The sequence below is a fragment of the Micromys minutus genome, assembly GCF_963924665.1.
Source record: "Micromys minutus genome assembly, chromosome: 18".
Taxonomy (NCBI): Eukaryota; Metazoa; Chordata; class Mammalia; order Rodentia; family Muridae; genus Micromys; species Micromys minutus.
In genome coordinates, this window is record NC_137953.1 from 864235 (window position 1) to 883885 (window position 19651).

General features: G+C 41.1%; 1 protein-coding gene across 1 annotated transcript in view; it reads left to right on the forward strand.

Moving 5' to 3' along the window:
* Positions 1–19651, forward strand: part of APLF (aprataxin and PNKP like factor) — a 36880-nt gene that overhangs the window by 11380 nt on the left and 5849 nt on the right. Inside the window, exons 6-9 of the mRNA XM_080932275.1 lie at positions 3024–3208; positions 9917–10245; positions 12838–12975; positions 17201–17247. Of these exons, the coding sequence (XP_080788401.1) occupies positions 3024–3208; positions 9917–10245; positions 12838–12975; positions 17201–17247 (699 nt within the window). The remainder of the gene's footprint in view (positions 1–3023; positions 3209–9916; positions 10246–12837; positions 12976–17200; positions 17248–19651) is intronic.

The window sequence follows — 19651 nt, forward strand, 5'->3', positions numbered from 1 at the left end:
GGAATGTTAAACTAATTAAATAAGACAGTGCCAAGTACACAGTGGTTGTGCTATGACTTCATGTGATTCTGTCTCAGTCCAGCTTCCTGTCACAGCAGACACCTCAATTATTCATGTCTTTCTGCTGGGTAGTCACCTGCTGTAGCATTTTAAAGGTACTCTTTTTTAGTGTCTGGCCCTAGGTTTCCTCACACACTGTAAAACATAAAAGCAGCAGCTCTTAATACTCATGTGTATGCTGTGACTCTGCAAAGCTGGTCTGCTAGTTTTCAGAGGCCTTTGTAGAGGTTCTAGAGCAAGACTGTCTTTGTATAGTTTCTATAGGTCTTTGTAGAGGTTCTAGAGCAAGACTGTCTTTGTATAATTCCTATAGGTCTTTGTAGAGGTTCTAGAGCAAGACTGTCTTAGTATATATAGTTCTAATAGGTCTTTGTAAAGGTTCTAGAGCAGCTGTTTTTGTATATAGCATTTTACTTCTTTCCAGTTTGTTTTTTAAAATTTTTCTTCATTTCTTTCTCTTTTTATCCAAGTTCTCTATAATTTTTTCCAGTATAATTTTGACAAATGTTGGTGATGTTAAACATTTTTTCTTAGTTCTGATAGAAATAGTCTTTCCCTCATTGAGTTAGTTAATAAAAATTATAGGTTTTAAATGTATTCTCTTTTTCATATTGCAGTTTTTTTTTCTGTGATCTTCTTGAGGTTGCTGTTTTAACAAATGTTAAAAGTTAAGTGCTTTTCTTACACATCATTAGCATTTTGAATATCAGACTCACTTTCTTGGATAAATCTTTTTGACTCTGGGAAGTTTTTTGTTTTGTTTTTAGTTTTAGGCATTAAACTCAGAGTCTTACTTGCTGAGCAGAGTTTACCTCATCTATATATCCTCTGTAGATTTTCTCTTTTTTAATATCCTTTTTTTTGTGTGTAGGACTTTTAAGATTGCTGTTGTAAGTGGTGTTCAGCTATAATTTGATGTTATTGTAAAGTCTTTTTAGGGGTTTTAGTGTAATTGCTGGCCTGGTAAAATATATTGAAAATGTTACTCTTCTCTGTTTCCTGCATGCTATAAATGAGAACTGTCACAGAGCAGCATTTACTTTCTCACAGTTCTGCAGGCCAGAAATCCAAGATGTGGCTTATTGATAACTATCTTCTTTATGTTTCATGTCACATACAGACACCAAGACACACATACTCATACTCAAACAGGTGGGTGGAAGAGGAGAGATTCTAGCATCCTCTTCACTTGAGGGGCCATAATCTCTCATCCTCATGACCTAAACACTTCCCATAGTTACCACTTTCTGTCCCAGTCACATGAGGATCAAGGCACAGTCACGTGGGAAATTTGAGATGTAACAAACACCCATTTGTAGCAAACTGCCAATGTCACTTCCCTTGTGCCTGGGGACATTTTAGATAAAGTAGTAGATGCTTGAACAAGCATTACACAACACAGCAGTTGGTCTGATAATGAAGACTCACCAGTGTGGATGCACCGGGCTCATGTTTAAGACTCACCAGTGTGAATTTGTCAGGCTCCTGTTTAAGAAAGGGAGCAGGATAGCGTAGATTCCAGCATACTACTCAGAAGAACATGCAGTTCAGCATGGCTTCATTTTTATTTCTATAACTTTCCATGATTGACAGTAAGTGAAGCTGAGGAAAGTGACTGGATACAAGGTGACTCCTGAACATTACTTCCATTTTGGTATGATTGGTATTCCTATCGATAATAGACACTTGCTGAATTGCATAGTCTTAGGGATGGATTGGGTTATCGCATACAGCTAAACAAGGAGGCAGGCCTAGTTAATATCATTAGGAGCTGTCTCCATAGGAGAATGGTCTTCAGGCCATAAATATCCAGGGGGAGAAAGCTGTGGTGAATAGTTTCTGCACACATTGTTAACATCCCATGGAAGGCTTTGCCCAAACTCTCTTGAAGCTGAGACATTGCCCACGTCAACAACACACATTCATTCACTCAGGGCTCTTCCTGTTCCCTACAGCCAGTTTAGGGAACAGTTTATTCCCTATACTGCTTCGGGGGCCTGAATGTTCCTCAGAATAAGGCCAAGAGACAGAGGCCCATAGGCCAACCACTGCCTACTTGGATAGGTAAACCTGTGTTGGGATACAGCCATGCTCATCTGTCTGTATCTAATGACTACTCTCTGTTAGGAAGGCAGAATTGAATAGCAATTGTAAACATGTGGTGGCCCACAGAGCTTTGTAGTCTGCCTGTCTTTCTTGTTTTGTAAGAAAGAGATTACTAATCTCTGTGTTAGATCCACAATGACTGTAGATTGTTTGTATAGCTCTCAAGGGAATCTTCAGACAAAGTTATATTCGTAATTCACTTAGTCAAAATATTTGAGCACTAGTTTTATAGGAAGCATATTTTATAGTCTTGCAGGGCACATAACGTCTTTGTTTTCATGGGGCTCTCAGTGCAGAGTAGCAGACACATCAGCCATGAATATTTGACTCTTAGTACCAAGACATTCTGAGAGCTGTAGTGAAGCAGTTACAGCCACCGTGCTGTGTTTGTTTGTGTGTGTGGCGATGTTTGAGATTTGTAAATAAGTATTTCCCAGTGGACAGTTCTGTAAATGTGATCTTGACTTTGTAGCTGTCCATGTCCGTCACTCAGGCCTAATCCCTTAAGATAGGATCTCTCACTGAATCTGGAGCTTGCTGGGGTTGGCTTCACCGGCTGGCATCAATCCCAAGTGGATCTTTCTATCTTTGCCTTTCCTCTCACAGAGCTGGGGTTTCAGGCCCACAGAGTCCTAGCCAGCCCCCCCCTTTTCTTTTTCTTATCTTGGTGCTGGATATCCACACTCAGATTCTTAAGCTTGCATAGCAAATTATCTTACCCACTGAGCCAACCATCCGCTAGCCTGTGAGCCACTTGCTGTTTGATCCTTTTTAGCTCTATGGAGTATTGACCTTTGAAGATACAGGAAATAATTTTCTTCTTGTTCTTTGTATGTGCCTGCTTGTGTGTATGTTAGATAAGGGTGTCACCCAAAGGAATGGAAAAGAAGGAACCTGTGAAGATAAAACCCCAGGAAACACATCACGGCATGGGAGAAAGCGGTTTAGTCCACCAGCGAATCTAAAGAGTGTGTCAGCAGAACAAGACCCTGGGAAGAAATGCAGAAAGTCTGACCAAGAAGGACTGGCTGTTTCATCTGAGGTGATTAAAACTGTGTGGCTTATTGTTTTTGTCTGGTATTTGAGATAGGAGTAACTGTTCCTTTCAGCCCTTTGGAGAAGATCAAGTGATAGGCTATCAAGTAATAGATCAAATCATGTGCTGGATTTATTTAAAAAAAAAATCCTACGCTGCCTTTTATTTTGTGTTTATGTAGATAAAAGCTAGCTTAATTTTTTTTTGCTTTACTAAAATATAATTTTTAATATAGAGGGATAATTTGCATTGTAGAATAATATTTCAGATTGGAGAAGGTGGGGAGATCTCTCGGCACTGGTTTTAATTTGGCCTGCGTTCTGAAGGCCTGGTTGCATCCTCTGTGGACTTCACAGAAGCACTGTGGGTGAGAGTGGTGCGTGGTGGAATGGATCTTCACAAAGCATGGGCCACTCTGGCTGAGTTGGCATTCCTTGATGCTGGATACTTAAAAAGGAATGAGGCCTGTTAATTACATGATGATTTTATTTTTTAACTTGGAAGCTATAGCACATTTTATTAACATGAGCCAGGTTTTAAAAACAACAATAATTTTATTTATTTATTCTTTGGGAATTTTGTATAATATACCCCCTCATCTCCCATAATCACTCCCCCATCCTTCCATTCCTAGCCACCTACCCGAGTTTATAAAAATGAACTAAGATACTGTGTTTAAAAAAAGAAAAAGGCTGCAAGATCATATAAGGCCAAGGACTAGGATTGATGTAATGTCATTCTACTGAGTTTTTTGGTCCTAGAAAGTTACGAGGTCCCAGGCAGAGTGCAGGGTAAGTATAAGTTGGAAAATGAGGGAGTACAAGTACATCTTGAGAACCCCGAATTCAAAAGTAAAAAAAATTGAAAATACCTCAAAATCTGAAACTTTCTCAACTCACTTGGGACTTGGATAGTTTCAGACTTTGTTGCTAAACTGTAAATCTTGACAAGTACTCCAAACTCCAAACCTCAGAAATACTAAGCATTTCTGGTCCTAGGCATTTTGGATAAGGGACTGCCAGTCAACTGTTGCCCATAGAAGGGAGGGCAAGTGGGAACCTTCACTGGAGGAGTGACTGAAAAGGTATTGACCATAGACCCTTTTAATCTCTAGAGAGCGACTGGAAAAGACAAAGTAGAATCTCTGAGACGGAAGGGAAATGGTGGCCATGGTGACACGATGAAGGAACACAGACTTTGAGTCATTTGGGGACAGTGATGCATCTGATTGGAAAAGTATCTGAGAAGCAAAGCATCCGTGCTTGGAGTCTGAACACTGGGTCTGGAGAAAGGAGGAGGGATAAGACAGGCTCCAGGTTCCCAGCAGGGATCACAGATAGCACGTTAGAGACATTAAGGTAGAGAACCCAGAGGTAGGATTTCAACTGTGACACTCAGTTTCAGGGAGAGACTTCCCAGGAGGAAATACCTAGTCAGTGTTTGATCCACCAGTCTGAGGCTTGTGTATAAAATGGGATTTTCTGCTGTTCTCCTGGGAATGTTAATGGAGTTGATACAGGACTATTAGTGCAACATATCATCATGGCCATTCTTGCCAAGAACAGCTTGGAAACAACAAATCACCTTCCTGAATTTATGTCAGAGGGAAGGTCTTTATTCCACCCCTTGCAATACACTGAAGTCAGACGAGGGAGGGGCAGGGAAGGGCTTCCTAGGAGTCCTCTGATCTTCCTCAAAGGACCACTAGCCTCATGATCTCAAGTCTCAGACGCACACTTTTACCACGTAGGTGATCTCTAGCCTCCCAGGCTGAGCCCCTTACCTGTCCATCAGATGGCAGATAAGCGGCAGCGGATGTCTAGTAGATCTGAAGCTCCCCTGCTCCTACTTGCTGTAGGTGTACCTTATGTTTTTTCTACCACCTTACCTACCAGGCCAGTGGCTTCCTCAAGCCCATGAGCTTTGGAATTGGCACAGATCAAATTTGTGTATCAGCAAACTTAAAAATTACTGTGTATAATGGATTTTGGGATCATTTATGAATAATTGAAACCAAGAATGTTAAATTCTTGAACACCAAGGATGCTATATATTAATATTGCATGGGGTTCCATAAAGAACATTATGATTTCCAACTTTTGTGTTTCTTATTTGATTTTTTTTTTTTTTTTTTTTTGGTTGAGGGTGGTGGTATCTTAGGTCTCTCTACATGGTTGCCCTGGGACTCACTATGTAGACCAGGCTGGCCTCAAACTCACAGAGCTCTGCCTGCCTCTGCCTCTCAAGTGCTGGGTTAAAGGCGTATGCCACTATACTGAGCTGTCTCTCTGATTTGAAATCCCCTAATTTATGGTATTAACATTTGTGATTTTTATGTTTCTTTCTCTCTGAGAAAGTCAGCGTGTTATGCGTGTTCCTTGTGAGGAACTAAAGGTTACGTTTTAATAAATCAGAATCTTCTGTATGTTCCTTGGAACTGCAGAGAGTTGGACTATGATGTGATACATTTCATTCTCTGATTTTCACTTCTAAATAGTAGAATAATACCTGCTATTGAATGTCTTATTATTTAATGTAGTCATATAATTGCATATATTATTGCGAATAGAATACCTACAAGCATATTTATTAAAGATGAAAAACCTCCATTTGACTCATCCTTCAGCCCCATTGTTGTACTGATTTTTGTAGCAGTACAAATTCTTCACCTGGATTTATACAAATAAACACACACACACACACACACACACACACACACACAAAGATGCTGCATTTATTTTCAACATGGCCTTTCTCTATAAGTCAACATGGCTCATGTCTTAATTCTTCGACCACAGCACTTTGATAACAGGTATGTGTGACTGCACTTGGCTATGAGAATTTCTTTTTTTACTTTTAATTTTCTTGAGAGCTTTATGCTTGAATCCTATATTCATTTCTTCTCCCCACTTCCACTTAAGTTTATGACCCCTTTCTTTTTAATTATTGTTAAAAGCACATGCACACACAACCTACATTTAGGGTTGCTTATATGTACATGTGTTTAAGCCTTCCTTCTTGGGACTGGATGACCTCTCAGAGGACTCATCCCTGGAGAAAACAGATTCTCCCTTTCAGCATCAGTTGGCTGCCTGTAGGCTCGTCATGGGGGTGAGGTCTTGTTAAGTTTTTCTTTTATCTGTGTTGGCATATCAAACGGTGTTCTTTTTATACAGGCCTCATTTAGGCAACTGTACTGTAGAGGTTTGGTGGGCACAGCTTCCCGACATGTCTAGTAGACATTGCCTTATGGCAGGTTATGGTCCTCTGCCTCTGGCAGTCCTCCTGCCCCGTCCTCCATGACTTACCCTGGGCCTTAGGTGTAGGAGTTGGGTTTGCGCAAACCATCATCACTTGTCTGAGTTTTGACTGATAGTGGATCTCTGGAACAGTCATTACCTGCTGCAAAGTGTGGTGGAGTGTGGTGGTGTGAGAGGTGACTTAAAACATTGAACTCCAGCATAGAATGATACTGTTCTCTAGTTAAAAACATCTTTAGAGAGGGTAGGAAGATGCCTGGGGGTAAGAACACTTACCTACTCTGAACGCACAAGAACTCCCACAGGAGGAGCCAGGCACAGCTTCACCTGCCTGTCGCACCAGCACTGGAGGGAAGGGATGGGCAGCTCCCGAGAGTTCTCTGGCCAGTAACCTAGCCAAAAAAGGCAGAGTTTGGATCCAGGAGATTCTATTTTGAGCTGGTAGTGTGAAGAGTAAGAGAGAAAGACATCGGCTCTGCATGTACATATGTGGGCATGCATGCACTACCCCCTACACACACATCAATTAGATGGATAAAGTCTCTGCATGTACATATGTGGGCATGCACTACTCCCTACACACACATTAATTAGATGGATAAAGCCTCTGCATGTACATATGTGGGCATGCATGTACTACCCCCTACACACACATCAATTAGATGATAAAGCCACCTTTTAAAAGCAAGCCTTGTCATGCCCTGATTTGTTCAACAGCTCCATAATATTTTATAGAAAGGATGCATTCTGATTTATTTTATCATTTTTTTCTGATGTGTTTTTTTGTTCTGAAATAAATTGTGTAAGATGTTGAATGGGGTTGTTTCTCCCCACCCCCAGCTTCAGCTGGGGAAGGAACCTTAGCAGAGAGATTCACCCCTTTCCAATGTGCATGCGATTTTTTACTCTTCTGGCCCTGGGCTTGTGCAGAGATTCCCAAGAAGCTGGCACTCTTTAAGGTGCAGTGGAGTGCAATGCTTCTGATAATCACTGCCTCCCTTTCTAAGGACGGAGAACGGCTTGCAGAGTCTAAAAATGGCACAGGAGCAATAACTTAACAAGTTCTGGGCTGTTTGCTCAGCTCCCATGACTGACTTGACCGTTGCTGAACAGGAAGGAAGGAAACGGGAGAACTATCAAGCGGTCTGGTAGATGAGGGCTTCCCAGTTCCCACCCCTGACTCCAGGTATCGGCCTGTGCCAATTGGTCCTAAATGGCAGGGGATGGGATTCGGGTGCAGTTGGGAGACTTGGAAGTAGAGTGTGTGGTTTAGAGGAATGTAGCATAAAGATGCTCACCATCCAAGGGTGAGGTCTAAGAAATAGCCAACTGACTGTGGTCGCTACATTATCTGCTGCTGCGCAGAGCCATGATGGGACCCACATGCCATCCAGAGTGTGATTCGCTAGTCAGGATGGTATTTTGAAGTTACAGGTTCTTTTAAAAATATCGAAACATTTAAAGTTAGTCCAAAAGAAGGCATGTGAGTAGTATGTTAAGAAATTTGAAATATTAGCTACTAGTACTAAAATTAGCTTTTCCCAGATGGCCTCCAACCCTTACTCCGAAATGGAGGTGAATATCCATGTGTGTTTGGTGTGTGCTCTACACGTCTTTGACAAGGTTAACAAGGAGACTTGTGTTAAATGAGCAATGTTTCTGCTCCATGGAAAGTGGGGTACTTACGTGATCTTTTTTAAAAATGATTTATTTACTTATTATATATGAGTACACTGTAGCTGTCTTCAGACACACCCAAAGAGGGCATCAGATCTCATTACAGATGGTTGTGAGTCACCATGTGGTTGCTGGGAATTGAACTCAGGATCTCTTGAAGAATAGTCGATGCTACCACTGAGCCATCTCTCCAGCTGATGTGATCCTTTTTTAAGACTAGACTTACTTATTATGTTGGTGGCCAGAACAACTGTAAAAGGCACACAGTGGTGATTAGAATATCTCCTTGGTTCAGTGCACCTTTTTTTTTTGTCAATATTTTTAATTTTCGAGAATTTTGTGTGAGCACAATACTGATCATATCTATTCCCCCTTCCAACTCCTACTCCCTCCAAATTCACCTTCTTCGCTTCTGTTATTATTTACTATAATATAGCCCAGGGAGTCCAGTCAATATTGTCTATATGCACACTGCTAAGTGCTAAGCACTAGGATGTGGGCAAACTACCAGGAGGCTCATCCCTGAAGAGAAGTGACTCTCCCTCAGTACGCCATCTCCTGCCTGGAGCTCCTTAACTAAGGGTTAGGACCTTATGAACTGATGGCATCCACCCATGCAGGGATGCTGACTAGTGTGGTCAGTCTCATGTAGGCAGCCACGACTGCTGAGGGTTCACAGGTGTATGTTCCTGCCGTGTCCAGAAGATCTTGTTTCTCAGCTCTCACAGTCTTCCGACCCTCTCTTCTGCAGGGTTCCCCGAGCCTTGGGCGCAGGGGTGAGATTGTAGATGTCTCACTCGAGGGTGAACTCTCAGTCGCTTATTCTCTGCCCTCTGCCCAGCTGTAGTTAGTTGTCTGGGAAGAGAAGCTCCTTTGATGAGAAGAGCCATGATCTGTAGGCATAAGGATCAATATCACAAAGCAGTTGTGTATCTTATCCATTTAACAAGATGGTGGTTGTTGGCTCTCTAGGCTTCACTGGCTTACCTGACACTTTATCAGATCACATCGAAGGGAGGTAGCAGCATTCCGACACAGGTTCATCTCTAGTCCTGTGAAGGATACCATGGCTTAGAGAGAAGTTCCAAGGTCACTTAAAGGAATTAGGAAGATAGTGACATGTAAGAGCTTTGTGAGTGAGATTATGAGACAGTGAACTAGGGTATCTTCCTGTAGCCTTTAATCCTAGCACTTGGGAGGCAGAGGTAGGTGCATGTCTATGACTTCCATCAGGATAGCCATGGCTACACAGTTAGACCCTGTCTCAGAAAATAAGAAAAAAAAAAAAAAAGCAAAACTAAACAGTAAAAAGAAATAGAGCATCTTCTCAACTTTCCTTTGTTTATTTTCTAGCTATTTTTTACTTAATATCTGACAAATTTGTAAAGGTTCATTATAACTATAAATTGATATCATAATAACTACAAATTGTTAAAGAGTTTCTAAACTAAAACAGAAAGTGGTATCTTTAGCAACTTTAAAATAAGCTTCAAAATTTAAGGCTATTTTATATCATGGAACTTACATTTTTGTCCTCAACTTTAATTTATATATTTCTTCTTTTTAAAGCTTGATTTTTTATTTCTTTTTGGCATTTTGAGGCAGAGTTATCTCTGTGTAGCTTGGAGTATCCTAGAACTCACACTGTAGAGCATATTGGCCTTGAACTCAGAGATCCGTCTGCCTCTGCCTCCCAAGTTCTGGGGTTGAAGGCGTGCACCACCATTGTCTGGCGTTTGCCTTTTTAAGTGATACCTTTTCTGTATTTCTTTTACAGGATGTTCCAGAGTCATCGTCTTCAAACACAGTAAGTGACCCAGATGTGGATGCAGTGAAGGCAAATAAACAGAACGTCTCGATTTCAGAAGAACTTGGTGAGGTCTCTAAACATAAAGCTGTCACCAAACCAACCACAAATGAGGAGGGCAAGACCATGAGCCATCTCAAGCATCACGCAAATGTCCAAAGCAAGTCAGTTCCCGAGTCCAGCTCTGCTTCCTCCAGTCCTGATGCTTCACACACAGAAACAACTGACTCAGTGCGCGGCTGTTCAGAAGAAAGCAAGGTCCGGAGGTCGTCCTGCATGTATGGGGCCAACTGCTACAGGTAAGGTGGACCTGCAGGGCCACATCAGCCCATTACTTCTGTGCCGTTCTGTCCTGTGTGTATCAACAGCCTAATAAACCACTGCCCTACTGTCAGGTGCTTTGCTGCATGCCTACTGGGTCGTGCTTTCTGGTAAGTCCTGCCAGAAGCTTTTAGGATGCAATAGGGGCTTAAATGTTTTATGTGTAGACATGCTGACGAATGCAAGGGCCTGAGTACTGGGGAGTCCAGACTTAAAAACTGAGTCACACAGACTCAAATACCTGCTTACTTATAATCTTAATTTTAAATGTCATAATTTTAGATTGTGTTTAGGTATTGTATTACATTTAATTATTTTTTTTTTTACATTTTTTTATAAAATAGAAATTTTCCTACTTTGAAAATTAGGAAAATGATATTTTTTATGAGTCCATATTTTATGCATGCAAATCATAGTCTTAGTTTGAGAGTGTGGCATAGCCTGTAAGGATTATGGCAGCATGTGGTAGTTGGTCTATTTTCATTGATGGCCATCCCACTTGTCAGTCTGTGTCTGTGCTGTGCATGTGTGTGCACAGTCCTGTACATGTGTGCACTATGCTGTACATGTGTATGCACCGTCCTGTACATGCCTGTACATGTGTGTGCACAGTGTACACTCACCATGGATTCTGTTCATTTCTCACTCTTGTCCACCTCTTTAAAACACATTGTCATTTTAGCATTACAATAGCTATATTTTTCACTTTCAACAGTTGTGAGTTTTAGATTTATACATATTGTCTGCGAAATGTCCTTAGCCTAGAATATAACGTAAAAATCTATAGCAGATTATAAGCCATCTCTTACTTTGTGTTTATGTTTGTTGGCTAAAGTAGCCATAATGCAATACCACAGACTGGTGTGTCTCACAGAGATTTGCCTTCTTCTGTTCTGGACAGTAGAAATGCTAGGTTCCAGACTTTGCAAACCTGGCTTTTCTTCTTGCCTACAATAAGGGTGGCTGCTTCCTCAGTGCCTTTTCTCTGCAGGGCTTTCTCTGGTGTCTCTTCCTCACCTAAGAAGATGCCAGGCATTGTGTTAGCACCTCACTCGGCAATATTCCCTCACCGAGACTTAATTATCTTTCTCATTGGTACCCCGGAGAGTAGTGCTTCCAACACAAATTCAATGAATAGCACTGTTCAACTCTGTAATTTCCATTTGTTAAAAGGGGTAAATGTTTTACCAAATAAAGATATATTTACTTATATTTTATAATGTTAGCTTAGATTTAATCACTCTTAGCTTCAGGCAGTAACTAACTTTTCATAGTTTTGAAATAGAGATTGCCTAAAGTTTGTTTAAATCAAAATGTTTGTATTTGTAACAAAGAGAAGAAGTAACTTTTATTGAAATGTTTATATTTATAAACAAGGGGTGGGAATGGCATTTTGAATGTGAGATACACCCACATACTCACACATATACATATCTATAAAATCATTACAAAAATCTACCTGTTCTTTAGCCTCTGTGTTATTGCTGTAAACCCTCTCTTCTATCAAATGGATAATATCCCAAGTCTCTAGATTTTCTAAATTTACATTCCTCTGTTTTTTTTGTTTTAATTTTTAAAAATTAATATTACAAAGTAATAGGTTTATTATAATATTTGCATATATTTTATAATTTATTGTAATTCATTATAATTTATTCCCTGTCCTCTATGCTCCTTTTTGGTTTATGAGACAAGGTTTCCCTATACGGTATAGTCCTGGATGTTCTGGAACTTGCCGAGTAGGGCAGGCTGGCCTCAAACTCACAGATATCCTCCTGCTTCTGACTCCGAGTCCTGGGCTTGAAGGCATGTGCCACCATGCCTGGCTCTTCACACTCCTACCTTTCCCTAACTTGCTGGTTCCCTTTCCTTCCCAAATACCCCTTTCTGCTTTCATCCCACGGCCATTAAGTCACCTTTGCTCTTTTCCTTCTGCTTGAAGATCCAGCTCCCTCTTCAGCCTCTTTGTAGTTTTCGCCCCGGCCTAGGTTTCACATCCGAGGAATCTCGATCTGACTCACTTCACATAATGTGATGGTTTGCAGTTCCCTCCAGTTCCCTGCAAACGTTACAATGTTTAGAATGTGATTCTCATAAGTATGCCGTGGAGTCCCTAGAGACCACAGAACATTCCTGTTGTTAATGATCAAACGCAGAAACAAGGAGGAAAAGCCAACTGCTTTTTCTTAAGCATGCATTACATCCTCATAACTTTATTCTGGCACTAAAGAGTATGTAAGGGCCAGCGGGATAGCTCAGCGGCTATGCTAGATAATTTTCTTTTTCATCATCATCATCATCATCATCATCATCATCATCATCATCATTAATTTTGTCAATTTGACACAAGCTAGCGTCATCTGAGAGGAAGGAATCTCAATTGAAAAATAGTGCCTCCATGAAGTTGGGCTGTAGATAAGACTGTGGGATGTATTTTTGATTGATTGATATGTGATGATTTTGATTTCTTTCGGAATAACCAGATACTGGTTGGTTTTACTCTATAGCCACTAGAAGTCCATAGCTTCCTGTTGTTTTTCCCTCTGACAGTATGTTTATTGTCCTCACAGGAAGAATCCTCTCCACTTTCAACACTTCAGTCACCCTGGTGACAGTGATTATGGAGATGTGCATGCCACAGACGGAGGGTTAGATGAAGGTGTGACTGGCGACAGGCCCGAGTGTCCTTACGGGGCATCTTGTTACAGGTAAGGAGGCTGAGCCACGTGGCTGCACTTCTCCCGAAATGCTTCTTTAGCCAGGTCAAAGGGCCTGCCTGGAGCAGCCTCTCCTCTACCCTGCAGCAGAGTTTTCGTTACATTTCTGTAGAACACAGATTTTCTATCAGATAATTATAAATTGTCATTAATCTTTTAACTACCTGAAGTTTTTCTGTACTTCTAAAATCCCAATTCATCCTCTGTAAGTCTGTTGGGGATGTTATCTCTGCTTCTATCCGCTTCCTCAACTTCTGCTAATCCACTCCTCTTGTCAGCACCCAGAACTCAGCCACAGATGAAGAACATGGGAGCCTTCCCTTTGCACGGCCACACTGCCCCTCCTGTTCCTCAGGCTGAGTAGACCTCTCCATACAACAGTCTTTTTTACCAGAATGTCTCCCCAACCAGTCAGCAAGCATGTTACATTGACAGAAGTGATTCTTGGTATTTAGAAACCTTGTTTATTAGGTAATGAACTTGAACTTAACCAATCTACAAAATAAAGTAATCCCAAATGTAAAGAAGTCAAATGCAGACAGGGATTGTTTTCTAGGTAATTTTGAGTACAGACTACAGGGTGATCCTCATGGCTGCCACAAAGGTGATGCAAATGGCCTGTTTCTATAGATCACAGCAGAGGCACTGAGGCACATAGTCTGCAAATGCTCCAAGCTGGTTTCTGTGCTCCAAGCTGGCTTCTGTGGTCATGTGATTGTGTATTATGGTGGTTTTGAGCTTTTTTCACATCCTTACTGATTTTATTCTGTTGTTTTTCTTACTTAAGAATTTTAAAGTCCCTCATTTTGTATGTTTATCTTTTTTCTTAATCCTGTCATGTTTTTCTAGTTTCAAAAACTAAGAAACTCACTGGAAAAGCCATAAAAATGGAAATTTAAATCAGAGCCTCTTCCATATTGGTGATATTTAGGCAGTTTTCCAAGCTACTGTGGGTGGGGTTATTTTCACAACTTCATGTTTTGCAAATTTATTTTTGGTGTGTAGAAAAGGTGCTCTTTTGATGTTGATTTTATGACCTACTACTCTGCTGAAACTTTTCATTGTAAGTCTCTGATGGAGTTGTAGGGTCTCTTCAAGAGAGGACCATCTCACTGACACAGGGGGATAGTTTAAAGAGAGGACCATCTCACTGACACAGGGGGATAGTTTAGAGAGAGGATTGTCTTGCTTACACAGAGGGTTAAAAAGGACCATGTCACTTACACTCTGAGTTCTGGGGAGGCAGGTGGGGAGGAAGAGACTAGATGCAGGGGTGACCGTGGAGGCGCAGTGCTGGTCACTGCATTCTGTCTCATGATACTGCATCTTCATCTTCCCTTTGAAAGTTATAGCCCCGTCCATCTCAGCCTGGCATCTTTTAGTTGCCTGACTTAGGATTTTACTGCTCTGAGCAGACACCATGACCAAAGGACAGCATTTAATTGGGGCTGGCTTACAGGTTCAGAGGTTCAGTCTATTATCATCAAGTCAGGAGCATGGCAGCATCCAGGTGGACATGGTGCTGGAGATAGACCTGGGAGTTCTACATCTGGTCCCAAAGGCAGACAGGAAGGAGAGAGACTGGCATCCATAGGCAGCTAGGAGGAAGCTCTCAAAGCCTACACTCACAATGACACACTTCCTCCAACAAGACCACACCTCCAAGTAGTGCTACTTCCTGGACCAAGCATATTCAAACCACTACATTTTACTCCCTGGTCCCCACAGGCTTGTTCAAACATGAGTCTGCGGGGCCATACCTAAACACAGCATAATGCAAATATATTTAATCCAACTTCAAAAGTCCCCACAGTCTCAACAATATTAAAAGTCCAAAGTTCAAAATCTTCTGAGATTCATTCAATCACTTAGCTGTAATCTTCTATAAAGTCAAAATCAAAAGGCAGATCACATGCCTTAAACATCATAGGATATACATTACTATTCCAAAATGTCATAGTGAGTAAATACTGGGACAAACAAGACCAAAACTCTGCATCTCCAGGTCTGATGTAAAAACTCCCAGGCCCCACACTCACAGTGACACACTTCCTCCAACAAGGCCATGCCTTCAAGTAGTAGCTGGGCCAAGCATATTCAAATCACCACGCTGTGCTTGGGTCAGTTCCTTCTCTTGCTTTTAAAGCCAAACATTCAGTTACTTGAAACTTATAAAGCAGACTTTGATGGACACTCTAGTAATAAACACTTAAGATCATATTTAACTTTTCAATAATCTTACTCAGTTATTATTAAAGGGAAAATGCAAAAAAAAAAAGACTGTTTGAAATGAACATATTCATAGGGGAAAAACACTGTAAGTTTCAAGTGGCTTCAGATAATAATAAGATAATAAGTGGTCCATGTAGAAGATAATACCAGCTGGGATTATAGTTCAGTGGTTAGGGTACTTGTCTGCCACACTCAAGTCCCTGGGTCTGAGCCACAGCACTTCTAAAGAGAAGGAGGAAGGGAGGGGAGAAGAGAGAACAAGATGAACGTTTGTCAGTGGCCTATCTCATTTTTGTGGGTTTGAAATGTTTTAAATAATAACTAACAAAAGTGTCCAGCAGTGGCTTCTGGAGTGAAGACAGATCTCTGGTATTTATGCCCTGCTGTGTCCCTCCTTCCCTCATGTCCACACTGACTGACCTTTGACCCAGGCCTGAGTTTACAAGTCAGTAACCTGCACCAGTGTGTTCAGTAGGGAAGGCACTGCTGGAGTTTGTTCGTTTGCAGCTCCCTGAAGCACATGTCAGTTGTTCATTTTTCTCAAGCTTAGAGTTTTCGTTTGAGCAGGAGGTCAGAGTCAGGTTAATTACCCACCCACAGTCTTGTGTAGACGCTGTTCCAGTCCTCACACCTGCACTCCTGCCCTGCTCATGCTCACCCACAGGAAAAGGAGAAAGATACCATGAAGAAATGCCACACACCTGGCACAGGGCTGGCCTGCAGCAAGCAGCCTGACTGACTCTGGACCTGCTAAAGACAGAGCCCCCCCACCCACCAAGCTGCAGCTTCAGCAGGTGTGGAGACTGAAGTGTAGCTTGTGGGAAATGTTTCCTTTCAGTAGTAAAGTTCCCGCCATAGAATCTTTACTCTCCTGGAGAGAGAGTTTGTAGAGGATGCTTTATGGTGGGAGTTTTAAAATCAAATTTAAAATTGGAGGTCTATTGTGCTTTAAAAACAAACAAACAATTTGTGTTGTTCAATATGCTAGTAAAATTACCAATAATTTAACTAAATTAACCAAAATCAAATACAATTAAAAATTTAGTTTCTCAGTCCCATGTCCACATGCCGTCACTGGTTAGCACAGAGGGATTTTGACATCACAGAGACTGGACGGGAAATGTTGCAGAGATTTTAGGGATTTCAATTACTGTGACTCTTAAAATTAGCATTAAATTCTGTCAAGAAAATAAGTCTGTCATTACAATTTACATGCAATGACATTGTATTTTTTCTAAATTTAATTTCTTAAAGTTATGTTTTTATAATAACTTCCTATTGCCTGGAATAAATAAAGTTCTTGGAACAAATACAAAATATTAGGTAATGTTAAAACGCAGGAAACAATTATTTATAAATCAGAGTTTCACATAATTAGGAATTATTTGCTTTGCCCAGTAGTGTCAGAGGCACAGAAGAGAAAAAAAAAACTTTAAAAGTACAATTTTATTATGTAACATTTTAACAATATACAGTATACAGGGTATTAGTGCATAATAAAGAAAAGATACTTTTACACCGGTGCTGTCACTTGTAAATGGAAGCATTAATCATCTGACAATTGGGAAGCTCTTAAGTCCCGTCCATTAATTTGTCTGCCCTCTCTCCATATTGTCGTTTCTTGAGTTCAAAAGCACTGGCCCTGGCATGGGAGCACACTCAGTAAATACTGTAAGGAAGAGGCAGACACCACTGGGCAGAGCAGCACATGTAATCCCAGCAGCCAGGATTCAGGAGGACTAGGAGTTCCAGGGAAACCTGGGATATGTAGCAAAAGCCATTACAGATTATGGTGGTGATGGTGGTGGTGGTGATGGTAGAGAAAGGAAAGAAGGGAAGGAGGGTGCAGGGAACAGAGCGACATATGCTTCCATGAGCTGCTTCTTGGGCCCTGTCTTCATCTACAGGTTGCTGAGCCACTTCCTGTCATAGCTCCATCCAGTCCTTGGGGAACTGTCCTGTTCTTGCTCCTTTTCTTTTTCAGGAAGAACCCCCAGCACAGGATGGAATATAGACACAGTACACTTGCGGGTGAGTAACTACTCCAGTCAGCTCAAGAGGAACCTTTGAGCAGTCCTCCCATCAAACCCGTGTTTCAAAAATACTGTCGCTTTTGTGAGTTGCTACTGATTTAAGTTACTTCTCTTAGATTATTTTTAATGAGTTTTAGTTGATTTTTTTAAAAAAAGATTTATTTATTTATTTTATGTATGTGAGTACACCGTTGCTGTCTTCAGACACACCAGAAGAGGTCATCTGATCCCATTACAGGTGATTGTGAGCCACTGTGTACACCAATTTCCTGTTCTAAGTAAACGAAAGAACTCTGTATATAGATAACAAATGCCTTCCCCGATCGTAGCCAGCAGCATATGCTTCTCCTTGCCTGCTTGGCATCTCTTGTTTCCAAGAGCCCGAGAACACAGCATCGAACAGGCTTAGCAGTGATGAAAGAAAGCACTCTGACTTCAACATGGAAAGCCCGGGGGCGGGGCCTGGGTCTGGACAGTGCTGTTGGGTTGGCTCATTATTATGTCAGTAATGTTCCCATTTCCTTCTGTCTTAGAGGGCTACTCCTTCTTAAGGCGTGTTCTCTCAACTAGAGGGATTTTTACACCCTCATTAGGCCGGACCAGTGTGATCAGTGTTGACATCTGAGGAAAGAATGAATAACTCTGATTCATGATCCTTAAAAAGTGAATTTTCCTCCTTCAACTAGCCTAGACCCAGTGAGCCATCCTTGCCTATATGAGCCAATCACTGTAAGAGTGGTGATTCTGAACCAGTGCATGAACCTACTCAGTACACCAGGATCGTGGGCATTCCTGTGAGAGTGTGAGCCTTTAGCTGCCCCGTTGGCCTTTGTTTTGCCTGTTTTTAAACGCTTTAAGCATTTTCCTCTCTATATGGTTCAGCCTCAGTGCCGTGTATATAACGTGAGGACTAATTAAGCAGGTAATGGCTCTGCCTGTACTCCAGCACTGTGCGCTCTAGTTCTTGGACCTACGTATGTGCCCAGCTTGTGACAGAGCAATGGAGATGGCTTCACGGTGACAGAAATCCACGGAGTGTCTCTTTAATGTGTTAGTACTCCAGACATAAATGGACCCTTTGTCGTGGCTGGCAGGGTCTAGAGGTGGTTATTTGGCAAAATTGCTTGACTTAGCTGTGTTCCATGATTTTTACAGCAATAATATGATAGTATTTTATTTAACTGCATTTTATTGGCAATATATTGTCCCATACTCTTTACTCACAAACTGTCAGTGAGCACCATAACGCATAGTTTAAAATGTCTTTGCAAAGTTTGTTGAAATTTCAGTGAAGTGTTTTCTAAATGAAGAGTATACTTTAGAACAGTAAACTTAATTTTTTTATTTTTAAGATTTTAATATCATTACAACATTCAGCACTGAACACGTAACAAATTTTATTTGTACAATAAAGCCATGCTTTCTTACTAGTAACTATATATATATATACATATATATATACACACACACACACATTTAGACCACCAGTCAATATCTGTGTCTTCAAAGTGAACAAATAGAAAAGTCCTTTAGTAATTCATAAGCTTTACTATTATTATATTTATTTTACTTTCTTATTGTTGCTATTCATCTGTTCCTGTGCCTGATTACAAATTAAACTGTATCCTAGGGATGAGAGAGAAAGAGAGGGAGGAAGGGAGAGAGGGAGGGGGATATAGTATGTGTGTGTGAATGAATGTGTGAGTGTATATATGCATGTGTGTGAATGTGTGTGAATATTTGTGAATGTGCATGTGTGAGTATGTGAGTGTGTGTGGATATGTGTGAATGTGCATGTATGAGTATGTGAGTATGTGCGAGTGTGCGTGTGAGTATGTTAGTGTGAATGTGTGTGAGTGTGTGTGACAATGTATCTGTGTTTGTGTATATGCGCGGGTGCACTCGTGCATGTGCACAGGAACTGGCTTCAGGCCCCCGGTGGAGATCTTAGAACACAGCTGTAGATAGGAAGCAAGGCTCTGGACTTGGGAATGCTGTGTGCTAATGAAATCAGAACATCTTTGCCTTCTCTAAACCCATCTGAATACTATAAATATTAGATTAAACATTAGGGTCTCACATTTCCTAATTCAGAGTTACCCAAGACATAATTCTGGTAGTTATTTTTCTCCTAAATGTTTAATGTTCATTACCCAGGCCTGACCTCATATGTGTGTAGATTAATTTCTCCAGTGTAGCATAGCATTTGCATTAAAGCAACCACACTAGACCCTGGAGTCTAATTTCTCACTTAACCCTCCCAAGACGCTGTGTCCAGAGTCTTCCTAGTTTCCTAACGAGGGTTGCAGAGCTTGCACATTGTCCCGCTGCCATTGCGTGTTTTTTCTGTGTGAGCTAACGTGAGCTCTTGCTAGCTTTCCACACTTTTCACAGTGCTAGAG